The sequence below is a fragment of the Amphiura filiformis genome, chromosome 14, assembly GCF_039555335.1.
Source record: "Amphiura filiformis chromosome 14, Afil_fr2py, whole genome shotgun sequence".
In the NCBI taxonomy this organism is placed as follows: Eukaryota; Metazoa; Echinodermata; class Ophiuroidea; order Amphilepidida; family Amphiuridae; genus Amphiura; species Amphiura filiformis.
In genome coordinates, this window is record NC_092641.1 from 25,699,584 (window position 1) to 25,713,221 (window position 13,638).

Genomic DNA, 13,638 nt, shown 5'->3' on the forward strand with positions numbered 1-13,638 from the left:
CAGAATCCGGGTGAACGGATTATGTTTAGTAGAAAATACAAAATCAAATTTGGTGCTTTTCTCAAAAAATGCTAATTTCTGTAGAAATCTTCTATGCCAGTTGGATTCCTTGCATCATTTCCTTTCTGAAAAAGTACACTTTTATACTAAAACCATCATCATTATCAATCATACCTTTCCATTATCGATGACCATAATTTTGTCTGAATCTAGTACTGTTTGCAGCCTGTGTGCTATAGTCAGCAGTGTACAGTCACTGAAAGCCTCTCGTATTGTTGATTGCACTAAACTGTCAGTTTCTGTGTCTATTGCAGCTGTGGCCTCATCTAACATTAAAATCTGCAAAATAAAGAGAACAAAATGATATAAAAATAATTCAATAGTCATAGCATCCATTTCCCATTCCCTTGGAGGAATTAAGAAGCATCATATTTGAGTGGTAATTCCAGTTGAAATCCATTACCCCTTATGGAAGACATGACCTTAATCATCCATACATACAGCGAGTATGTACAGTGTATGAGTTGCCTGAATGGGTGACTCCATTTGAAATTTACACCCCCTGTGTGGGAGTTTTCCATAGGGGGTGTGTGGATTTCAACTAGAATAGCCCATTGACCTCTCTAATGACCTTGAAATGACCTTGCATATTACGGCACCTATTGCTGATCATTTCTACAAAGTTTCCAGTATTTAATCAGTTTAACCACTTGCAGACTATGATAGCACGGGTGGGGGGGGGGTAATAATAATAGTACAACAATAATTACATACCTTGCTTTTACGTAGCACTGCTCTAGCCATACAAAGCAACTGTCTCTCTCCGACTGAGAAATTATCACCATTTTCTACTACAGGAGCTTCTAACTGGTTGTCCAACTTGCTTACCTGAAAACAACATAATTATGAATAGAAAACATAATTAAACTTCTACACTACTCTAAATTAGTAGGGAGCACTTTTGCCAGCTCAACCGGTATCTTCAACGTATGTTATTGCTCTGAAGATTTGTTGTTGCTAGTGATGTTGAGACAACTACGATGACATCACAGGTATAGATGATGTCAAACAAGAAGCCACAACAACTTATTCTTGGAAAACATAGATGATTGAATTCTGAATTGGAAAATTATTTGTACCTTGCATGAGATTTTACTCATATATGAAGATAATTTTAAGATAAATTGCATGTCTTGGCCTTTTGCTTTGACAGCTCAGCACATCATCTTGGCATGTTCCTCATTAATTGTGACACGATCAAGGGAAATGAGTCACATGTCGCTAATATTGATTTTGAAATATTGGCAAAGAAAGTGTTCAAATACTTTTGTTTTAAATTGTTTTCAGTGATTGATAAATTGACATAACTTCGTACAGGAAAGTCGTATCAACATGGGGTTTTCAGTTTCTGAAAGCTCTAAATGTCCTCTTTAGGAAATTATGTAAAACTCATTTTCGACCAGGGTCGACATGGGACTCATTCCCCTTGATCATGTAACAATTGTGTTTCTCATTGTTTATACAATAGTACAGTAGAGAGAATTGATGAAATGATCAAAACAATTTCAGTAGTTCACTATGCTGAATTCACATTCAGATTTTTAAATTCTCTGAACAAACTGTCCCAAACTTTTTCATGTTCTAGCATAGACGAAAAAGAACAAGTAGTGCAGGGATTCAATGTATCAATAAATAAAGCCTACTTCACTAAAAGAGAATCATCTTACCATATCTTTCATATATGTTTTCTCTAAGGCGTTCCAAATTTCTTCATCACTATACTGCATAAATGGGTCTAAGTTGTACCTGTAATGTGAACATAAGACAACACCATCATATTTGTGACCCCTCGGCACAACTGAGCCCGGATGTCGCCAGTGCCACTATTGAGATATGCTCCATCGAACTTAACAATAAACAATAGGAAACAAAGGATTTATTGACTGTTTTATTGATTTTTCACTACTTAAATGTCAAGTACTATAGACATGATATACATCATTTTAAAGCTAATTTCAAGCAGAATATTTTGGTTGAATATCTCAAAAATGATGATTGGCGACTTCAGGGCTCAGTTGTGCCGAGGGGTCACATTTATTATTATTTTACAACCAGTAATTGATCAGAAGCATAATATCATATCCAACCACAAAGAACAACCGCTCCATTATCAGACAATCTGAAATATTATAGCACATTCACAACAGCATACAAAACCAGTGGCAGCAGAAGCATTGAATTAAAATTTCAATTTCAGACTATTTTAGCCCCAAATGAAGGTGTGTTCTACATGCACAAAATCTTGTACCTTATTTTGGTCCAAAGACTGTGTGTCCCCCCTTTCTGCCGCCTATGTGCAAAACACATCAATATAAAATAATTCAAACTTTTTAGCTTGACAAATCCATTAAGTGACTACTCACGACTTTAGCTTTCGCCATCGGGGCTGATTGCTTGATCACAAGTGAATTGGGAAATGTCAACAAGCAGTTTCGCGGGAAAAGCAGTGGACCAATTTATTTGTGATCAAGCCATCAGCCCTGATGGTGAAATCACTTAATGGATTTGTCAAGCTAAAAAGTTTGAATTATTTATCTACAATCCTACAAATGCATCTATTTACATCAATATCAAATTATTTCCCCATTTTGATACATAAAAGATGTCTCTTTTCCATGTCTCATTAATGTGTCATTACAGGTCAGTGGAGTATGAATTTATGCCTTTGCCGAAGACTACATTGCTTTATGTACTTGTATGTGTAAATCGTGTTGACAAGATGTATATAGCTTTCAGATTTTCCAATGAACGATACACTGAGCCAATATTGGGCTATTCCAGTTGAAATCCATACACCCCCTATGGAAGACAGTGACCTAAATCTCCCACACAGGGGGTGTGAATTTTAAATGGAGTCAACCATTCACATGCATATTATTTTTTTTTTGGGGGGCTTTTGGCGCTAGCCCCGGGTAAAAAAGCAGGGTGGCCAAAACGAAGGGCGGCAGAAGAAGAAGGGGCAGAAAAAAAAAGAAAAAGAATTAGTAAAGAAAAAAGGGCGGAAAAAATTTGAAAAAGTATAAACAATTTTGAAAAAATAGTACTATACATCAAAATGTGTTTGTTTAGGGCGCTAGCGCCTATAATCCTTTCTTTTTTTTTTTTTGCTCTTCACTTTTCAAACCACCTAAAAAAATTGGGTCAACCTTTTCGGGCTGTTGAGAAAGGGCGGCAAAATTTAATTTTCTTCAGCCCCCCAGGGTAGGAGCGGCCACGGTACGCCATTGATTCAGGTAACCCCATTGAAAATTTACACTCCCTGTGAGGCAGATTAAGGACAAGTCATTCACAGCGGGTGTGTGGATTTCAACTGGAATAGCCCATTGACATTCTAAATCATTGATTCAACCAGTTACTAGTCTCAGCATTACTCCCCATACAATATCCCCTTTTTCCCCATCCCTGTAATATCAGCATATCATGGACCCCTATTAATTCTTACCTAATGGTTCCAATGAACAACACAGGATCTTGTGGTATAATGGCTAGTTTTGAGCGTAGATCATAGAGCCCTATGGCGCTGATATCGATATCGTCAATCTTGATTTCACCTGCTGCTTTCTCCACTAGTCTGAATAGACTCACACCCAATGAAGATTTGCCTGAATAGGATATAGAAGCAATGTATGATGTAGTCAGATCCAAATATCAAACCAAAGGCAGAAATTGTGACATTAAAATACGGTACATACAATTTGCATAGCACTTTTCACCTGCGATACAGGACACAATGTGTTGGATCGCCCATGACGTTTTTTGAAGCTTCAAATAGCTATATAGTCACTATGGAATTCATTTATGATTTATGAAACATGTTGATTTCTAACTTGGCACTTAAATGCACCCCTATTTGCTACTTGCATGGTTCCGCCATTATGCACTATGTGCGGGAGAGCCTCAAACTGGCAGCAAACATGAAATGGAGAATTACGTAACCTTACACAGAATGTTATACAGGGATGTAAGTAACCCTGACGGGAAAATACGGAAAATTGGGGGGGGAAAGCGCGTAAATTCGGGCTAAAAAGCCACAAAATGGGCTGAAAATAAAAGAAATTGCGTAAATCTGGATTACAAAAAAACCTGAATTCTGTAAAAATACAGAAAACTTACATCCCTGGTTATATGACTGGTTCTGGCGGAACCATGCAAGTACCGAATTCCTCAACCCCTCCCTACCCTTTATCAATATTAGGTATTCCACAACAGCAAAAACAAAATGCCATGATTCAACATTGATTGTGGGGAAAGGGGAACCACTTAAAAACCACATGTTACAAACTATTCACAATTGGCTCTTCCAGTTGAAATTCATCCACCCCCTATGGAAGACATGTCCTTAATCTCCCACACAGGGGTTGTGAATTTCAAAATGGGGTTACCTTACTGGGTGACTCCATTATAAATCTGCACCCCCTGTGTGGCAGATTAAGGTCATGTCTTCCATAGGTGTGTAGATTTCAAACGAAATAGCCCAATGTTATTTCACTTCTTTACAATTGGCTGCCCTCAAGCATATCATGTCCAGCTGTACCTAAGATTGTGAATACTTTATGGATTGGGAAACACCCTACTCTTTTCTATACTGACTGCACAATACATAATTTACAGGTATCACAGTTTAACATCCCCTCCTAAGGACAGAATAGTTTCATGGTTCATTTCCTAATTCAAAATGAACCATGGAGAGTAGAAGTCTGAATTTAATGTAAAGTTGTTGTTGTTGCCAGTTAAATTCAGACCTGCGTAAGAACAGGGACCACATGTTAAACTTGAGCTCCCTAACCATTAAGGCACGCTATCCCATCCATCGTTATACTACATTCTGTACATGGTCTGATTTCCAAATGAAATCCCTCACAAGAATTAGAGCAAATTCAATCCCACTGATTTAAACAAGGACCTTATATTTACACTTTTACTTACCAGAACCCGTTCTGCCTACTATTCCAATCTTTTCTTTTGGTTTTGCTTCAAATGAAATCCCTCGTAAAACTAACGGCAGATTATCACGGTATTTCATCTTCAATTTCTCAAACTTTATATGACCTTCTTTGGGCCAGTCTGCTGAAGGTTCATGACTTTTGATCTTTGATGGTGCCTCTGATGTTAAATTCTGAAATACACAAAGCAACAGGAAAAAGAATGTTAAAAACATTGGAAAGTAAGGCCTGAGAGTACATAATTAAGAGAGGCGCTACATCGATCGCTCAAGTGAGGACAGCGTGAGCTCGATACCTGTATAAGAGTTTGTTCGTCACGCCACAAATCCTGAAAGGTGATTATGAATATGTAATGATATGAATGAGCTAAATGTGACGTAGCTACGAAAAGGCGATGTTATTGGATGTATGTGGTTCATTGGGCGGAGCCATTATGCCAATACGCTGTTGTTGTGCAGACGTCACGCTCTGCGAACGGTACAAAAAGGTGACTAATAGAAATATATTACGGCTCTTGGCAGCAGACAGATTGCGCTGTTCTCTGACCCCGAGTGTTTGTCACGTAGACATACCGTGACCTGGGAAACATGTACAAAGCAGGGGATGCGACTGTGCCACAGGTTTTTGTCTTCGGAATCGGTATAGGCAATTTGTACAGAGTGCCGCTAGCCTGGTAAGGCCTGCACGGTTTTAGTCCATTATCTACGCTACTCAAATTAGGAACACTCACCGCAGCGCTTTTACCGGATCAACCAGCATCTTCAGCTGACGTTGTTGCGCTGAAGATTTATTGTTGCTAATGATGCTGAGACACCTACGATGATGTCACAGGTATAGCACCTTGGTCTGGGGCAGACATTTCATAAATGAATTTAGAAGAGCAGCAACAACACCACTTGCATTACATTCCAGATGTTAAATCTACATCATATGCAAAATTTGAACGAGTCAGTTTTATTTTAGGGCCATTTATCTATAACTGGTCTTTACATGTAGCCCTATGGAGAGAGTGCCTGTTGAGGGCGCTATATCCCCTATTTTAGGAACAAAAATGTGATTTTAAATAAACTGACCTATGCGAATTTTCTAAAATTTTCAGAGTATGTAGTATGAACATGTAGAAATATAATCAAGTAGTTGCCCTACCTGCTGTTCTCCGAAAAAATAAAAAGTCCTATACCTCAATGATAATGAAACCTAGGTGATATTGACGTCAAACAAGAAGCCATAACATCATCTTGTTGGAAAACATAGATTTAATTCTGAATTGAAAAATTCTTTGTAGACCATTTTAGTCCAAGATAAATTGTGTGTCTTGGCCTTTCGCTTTGACAGCTTAGCACATTCCAAACTGTGTATCTCAATGTTTATAGTACCTGTACAGTAGAGAGAATTGATGACAATTCTGATATTTCTCTATGTTGAATTGCCAATCAGATTTTTAAATTCTCCTAAAAAACTGACTTAGCATAGTGAGATCCCTCGTAAAACTAACAGCAAATTATCACAGCATCTCATTTTCACTTTGAATCTCAAACTTTATATGACCTTCAATTATCTCAGCTGAAAAGGAACAGATCACAAGACTATAGACAAATCCGACGAGCCAAGTGATAGTCAGGATTAAGTCGGCCATAGCTTACCTGAATGGGTGACTCTATATATTTGAAATCCATACACCCAGGGACTGCCTTTTGAGAGGAGTGAGAGCAATCACTCCTCTACAGCTCTTCTTTAGTTGCATTTGCAAGAGCGATTTATAGCTCCTTTAGATGATTCATTAAATTTTTTATGCTTTACTTTTAAAGCTCTTCTTAAAGAGACCAAAAGAGCATTCTACAGCTCTTTTCTCATTTTCAAAAGGCAGTCCCTGTACACCCTCTTTTCTTGGGGGTGTAGGCAGTATTTGGAATAGGCATTTACAAGAACTTCTTCAGCATGCAACTATTGCCACAACATACCTTGATATAATCTACAATTCTTTCTACTGATGTAAAATGTGCGTCTACTTCTGCAGTCATTCGGACGGTATACTGGAATGAGCCAAGAAGCTATAGAAACAAACAAAGGTAGAAGCAGATTATCAGCCATTGGGCTATTCCATTCAAAATCACAGGGGGAGTGATTTCAAATGGAATGAGCACATTAGGCAGCTCCATTTGAATTTCATATACAATCTGAGAAAGATTCTATGTGAATCTTCCACAGACGGAGGGTGAGTTTCAAATAGAGTTGGTTAATGTGCAATTCCATTTGAAATTTGTACTCCCTCTGTAGAAGATATTTATAAAATTTTCCACAGTGGTAATGTGAATTTTAACTGAAACAGCTCATTTGAGTCATGTAGTGGGCTCTCTAAATACACTTCAAAATGGGAAGTTCCCCACCTTGTTTGAATGGTAATATGGTTTTTAACATAATTAAATACCCTATTTCATCAAATAGTCGCCCCCCCCTCAAATAAACGCCCCCCACCACTTTTTTTTTCAACCAAGAGGTTTCAAAAATTCTGTTATTTCCATGCTATCTTGTGTTTAGTTGCTCACATGGTCGGTAATAGCAGCAATAAATGGCGAAAATCTGCATCAGACACCCGGAAGTGAACCAAAAGTCGGTGTCAAAAGTTCATAGTTCGTCATTTTAGCGTGACTTTTAAGCTTACCTAATGATTTTTACGGGAATTGTTGTGCTAAAAATGACCTCTAATAAATGCCCCCCTTGGGAAAATGTAACGCCCCCGGGGGCGTTTATTTGACGAAATACGGTAAAAGCAATAAACTTATTAAGAACATGTTGAAAAGTCTGTTAGCTGGAGAATGATATCGCTGATTTAATGAAACTACAAGCGATTTGAAAATGAGCAATTCCAAACAGATTACGCAGTGTAAAATTGCATAGCCCAACACGTTCAGTCAGCATGCAGCATTGCAGTAGCGTAGACAGGGGAAAGGAGGGCGCACCTGCATGCCCATCTGCGATAAGTCTTACCGAGGTAGCATATGCAGTGCTGCTAATGCTGATGGTATTATGGTATAAACACAACACACAATGCAACAGTCATTATCAGGGGTGACATAATTAAGAACGTCTAATTCTCGCATTTCACAATACGATGCGCCGCCATGCAGCGATTGCTCTTGGCAGTCAAATTTTTGACTCCAGAGTCGACATCGCCGTTCTAGCTGCTATTGAATTTTCACGCGAGTGTGATAATAAATATGTTGAAAACAGCTCCACAAAGGATTCCCTGTGATCAATAGATAGAAAATAGATCTACGTACTATAATTGTAAATTGTTGTTTTAGTGTACATTCGCATGTAACATCATTATAATGACATTTAAACCCACAGTGATGTATGTTCCTGTATTGTATTCGTATTACGCAGGCTTTGGCCTTGACCCAGCGACCGCAGGAGGCGCATCGTATTGTGAAACGCGAGACTTGAAAAGCTAGCCATATCTATTAGTATTTATTAGCTATGTAACACACACATGCACTCATATTTACCGATGTGGCATATGACAATGCCAGTCCTGCTAATGCTGGTGCTATATGACCATGAGTAAACACAACACACAATGCAACAGTCATTGTCAGTAGCATAGTAAGAACGTCTAATCGAAAAGCCAGCCATCTATTAGCTATGTAAAACATAACCTTAGGTACAGTGTTCTCATCAAGCAATCTATGAAACCTAGGACATGACAAAAAAGCGTGACAAAATGTACTGGCAGTTCATGGTTATTTTGCTTGCAACAATTCATTACATCGCCAGGTACCTAACCGGGCACCAATAGCACTAGAGGACCCAATTCTATGTGGTACCTTACAATGCCTTTTATTCTTGGTGACAACTCTCTAGTCCGAAGGTTCCATAGTCCGAAGGCTCTTTAGTCTGAAGGTTCGCTAGTCCGAACACATAATTTACCATTCGCTAGTCTGAATACTGAAAAAGGTTCGCTAGTCCGAATATCGGGTTCTCTATTCCGAAGGTCAGAATAAATAAGGTTCTCTAGTCCGAATATACATGTAGAATAAGGCTCGCTAACCTTAACCCTAACCCTAACACTAACACTAACACTAAACCCTAACCCTTATTCTATATTCAGACTAGAGAACCTTCGGATTAGCGAACTTAATTTGGTTTTCGGACTAGCGACCCTTCGGACTACAGAACCTTCAGACTAGCGACCCTTCGAACTAGAGAGAAGTCATGTTATTCTTATGACCAGGCAAATCTAGCATTAACAGCATGGAAATATATCATCTTGTAGAGACTGCGGATACGTTTGCACCAAGATAACTCCTTGCTGAAGCTCCCAGGGGGGGCCACACACATAAATTGTCTGTATGCATGCGTGACCAACAAAACAAGTAAAAAGGTGTGTTTTTTAGGCAAGGCAAGGCAAGGCAAGTTACGCTTGTGATGCATTTAGGGTAGTTTTCTGAAACTGAACAACTTGTTTAAGGTACCTTTTCAAATTTTTGATAAATTATGAGTCCAAAAAGGGAACATTTTTATAATTTTTACTAGGGGGTAAATTCTATATCAAATTACCTTATTGAGGGGCTAAATATGCTGATAGGTTAAACTCGTTTAGGGGGTGTTTCAAAAATATTTGGTCATGCATGTGTACATTAATATACTTGAGTGGGCCCCCTGGGCTGAAGCTGGCCTGAGGTCTGGTAGCAGGGATATGTACAGGAAGAGCATTCCTCATGCGGGGTATAGATGGTACAAAACAGGTGGTGTATGACGTGCATTCCCTAAATTCAGTAAATTTTCATCGTCAACCGTGTAATTGAATGGGATTGTTTTGAAATTTTAAAACGCTTGAAATATCACAAACAAATAGGCCTATGTTGATAAATAATATAAATACAAGCTAAAACCGTTGGGGTTCGATAATGAACCCCACAAAACTAACCGAGTATATGGAAAATGCCATACGGCCGGGCGGTTTCACGAGTTGCCGGCTGGATGATGTCATCCGCCGCCTGGTACAAAAGATCAAATATTTGATTGTGCTATTCAATTTAAAATTCACACTCCCCCTGTGGAAGATTTTGGAAATACTTTCCACAGGAGGAGTAAGTTTTTCAAATGTAATTGGTCAGATAGAGTTAATCATTTTGAAACCCATACTCCCCTGTATTATGGTTTTACCTATATCTTCCACAACTGGAGTGAGTATTTCAAATAGAAGTTACCTGATTGTATATTCTATTCAAAACTTATACTCCCTCTGCGGAAGACTTTAGCAAAATCTTCCACAGGGGTAGTGTGGATTTTAAATGGAATAGCCCATTGTGGTATCTTGACTGCAAGATCATGGGATCTTATGGATCATCAAATTCTAGAATCTGAGGTTTCACTTTCTTAACACAAAAAAAAAAAAAAAAATATTATCTTTAAATACCCAAGGCACTGCTAATTAGGTTGAATACCTGAGACGAAAATTTGTCTCAGTTGTGAGACGAAAATTTGTCTCAGTTGTGAGATGAAAATTTGTCTCAGTTGTGAGATGAAAATTTGTCTCAGTTGTGAGACGAAAATTCGTCTCAGTTGTGAGACGAATCAGTTGTGAGATGAAAATTCGTCTCAATTGTGAGACGAAAATTTGTCTCAGTTGTGAGACGAAAATTCGTTCAGTTGTGAGATGAAAATTTGTCTCAGTTGTGAGATGAAAATTCGTTTCAGTTGAATACTGTGCTTATATTTAATTCTAAAGTGTATTTGATTTTTTGTATACATCTCTTGATATGAGCTTTGTATAATAATTATGGTTTTAAAGCAAAAGCAAGCAAACAATATGAACAAACTAATCACACAAACACACAGACATCAAACACGGCTCATTCTTACCTTCTCATAAATTCATCAGATTTTCCATACGCATGAACAGTTGATAAGCTTTGTACTGTCGTCATAAGATGTGCAAACCATGGTGAGCTTGATATGTTATCTACACGCTTTATGTGAGTGATGGTGCGATTGAAAAGCGCTACCAATATGATAAAGAATGTCACCAAGAATGCTACAGCAATGAGAAACCATGGAAATATCGTGGTAACGATTCCGATAATGAAAAGCATGAGCAGCATGTTGTGAGTCCAGGTTTCCATGTAGAATGGAAGGCGTACATCAACTGTAAGATAATGAATACAATATAACTGATTGATGAATTGATTGATTGATTGATTGATTGATTGATTGATTGATTGATTGATTGACTGACTGATTGATTGATTGATGGATGTAAATTACACTGGTTATCAAAAACATTTTGTTACTGTAGAGTATGCAATGTGTAAACACATACTGTAAGTTTGATTTTGATTGGATGATTGAATCACGTCAATGGGCAATTCCAGTTGAAATCTATACACCCCCCATGGAAGATATGAAATTGATCTTCCATCCAGGGGGTGTAGATTTCAAATGGAGTCACCCATTCAGGGATCTCCATTTGGAATTTGCAGTCCTTGTGTGGAATAATATTAAAGGCCAGGCCTAAATGGGGACACAAGCAATTTTTCGGCAATTTTCCGATGGGATTTTCTAAATTTTCAAATCATTTGAGGGCATGTGCCCCACCTATGATGCTATGCAACTGGGATGTATGGATTTCAACTGGAATTTATTGAATAATAGCATCGCATAGCCATGGCATGCCCCAGTTCTCTTTACACAAGGTGGCTTGTATACTCAAGTCACCATTCTTTGCTATGAAATATTTGCCCAGACCTTATCATAGGGCTGCTACGTATGCATGTGCTATTTGCGATGCGCCAAATCGCATATTTTAGCTCCAAATGTGTTTTTTGTTATTTGGGGGAAAATCTCCAAAAAGGGGGGGGGTTGTGATTTTAATTTTTTCACCAGTTTGGAGAGTCCCTTGACCTAGAGCCAAGTGTTACAATCATTCTGTAACAAAAGGAAATAAAAATGGTGTGGTATTTATTGATTTCCACCTTCATCCATATCTTTAATTAGAGAACCTGTTCAATATCCTCCCAGATGGGGTGGTATTGATGTATTGATTGACTGCTTGATTGATTCTTACCTTCATCCATATCTTTATAGAACCTGTTCAATATCCTCCCAGATGGGGTGGTATTGATGTATTGATTGACTGCTTGATTGATTCTTACCTTCATCTATATCTTTAGAGAACCTGTTCAATATCCTCCCAGATGGGGTGGTATTGATGTATTGATTGACTGCTTGATTGATTCTTACCTTCATCCATATCTTTATAGAACCTGTTCAATATCCTCCCAGATGGGGTGGTATTGATGTATTGATTGACTGCTTGATTGATTCTTACCTTCATCTATATCTTTAGAGAACCTGTTCAATATCCTCCCAGATGGGGTGGTATTGATGTATTGATTGACTGCTTGATTGATTCTTACCTTCATCCATATCTTTAGAGAACCTGTTCAATATCCTCCCAGATGGGGTGGTATTGATGTATTGATTGACTGCTTGATTGATTCTTACCTTCATCCATATTTTTAGAGAACATGTTCAATATCCTCCCAGATGGGGTGGTATTGATGTATTGATTGACTGCTTGATTGATTCTCACCTTCGCACATATTTTTAGAGAACCTGTTCAATATCCTCCCAGATGGGGTGGTATTGATGTATTGATTGACTGCTTGATTGATTCTTACCTTCATCCATATCTTTAGAGAACCTGTTCAATATCCTCCCAGATGGGGTGGTATTGATGTATTGATTGACTGCTTGATTGATTCTTACCTTCATCCATATCTTTAGAGAACCTGTTCAATATCCTCCCAGATGGGGTGGTATTGATGTATTGATTGACTGCTTGATTGATTCTTACCTTCATCCATATTTTTAGAGAACCTGTTCAATATCCTCCCAGATGGGGTGGTATTGATGTATTGATTGACTGCTTGATTGATTCTCACCTTCGCACATATTTTTAGAGAACCTGTTCAATATCCTCCCAGATGGGGTGGTATTGATGTATTGATTGACTGCTTGATTGATTCTCACCTTCGCACATATTTTTAGAGAACCTGTTCAATATCCTCCCAGATGGGGTGGTATTGATGTATTGATTGACTGCTTGATTGATTCTTACCTTCATCCATATCTTTAGAGAACCTGTTCAATATCCTCCCAGATGGGGTGGTATTGATGTATTGATTGACTGCTTGATTGATTCTCACCTTCGCACATATTTTTAGAGAACCTGTTCAATATCCTCCCAGATGGGGTGGTATTGATGTATTGATTGACTGCTTGATTGATTCTCACCTTCGCATCTATATCTTTAGAGAACCTGTTCAATATCCTCCCAGATGGGGTGGTATTGATGTATTGATTGACTGCTTGATTGATTCTCACCTTCGCATATATTTTTAGAGAACCTGTTCAATATCCTCCCAGATGGGGTGGTATTGATGTATTGATTGACTGCTTGATTGATTCTCACCTTCATCTATATCTTTAGAGAACCTGTTCAATATCCTCCCAGATGGGGTGGTATTGATGTATTGATTGATTGCTTGATTGATTTTCACCTTCATCTATATCTTTAGAGAACCTGTTCAATATCCTCCAGGTGGAGCGGTATTGATGTATTGATTGA

At 38.3% G+C, this 13,638-nt stretch overlaps 1 protein-coding gene across 1 annotated transcript in view; it reads right to left on the reverse strand.

The window, feature by feature from the left end:
- LOC140169874 (ATP-binding cassette sub-family C member 5-like) overlaps positions 1-13,638 on the reverse strand; it is a 171,089-nt gene that overhangs the window by 2,741 nt on the left and 154,710 nt on the right. Inside the window, exons 13-20 of the mRNA XM_072193188.1 lie at positions 10,872-11,154; positions 8,513-8,699; positions 6,965-7,054; positions 4,987-5,176; positions 3,503-3,662; positions 1,728-1,806; positions 775-888; positions 175-339 (exon numbers count right to left, since the gene is read on the reverse strand). Of these exons, the coding sequence (XP_072049289.1) occupies positions 175-339; positions 775-888; positions 1,728-1,806; positions 3,503-3,662; positions 4,987-5,176; positions 6,965-7,054; positions 8,513-8,699; positions 10,872-11,154 (1,268 nt within the window). The remainder of the gene's footprint in view (positions 1-174; positions 340-774; positions 889-1,727; positions 1,807-3,502; positions 3,663-4,986; positions 5,177-6,964; positions 7,055-8,512; positions 8,700-10,871; positions 11,155-13,638) is intronic.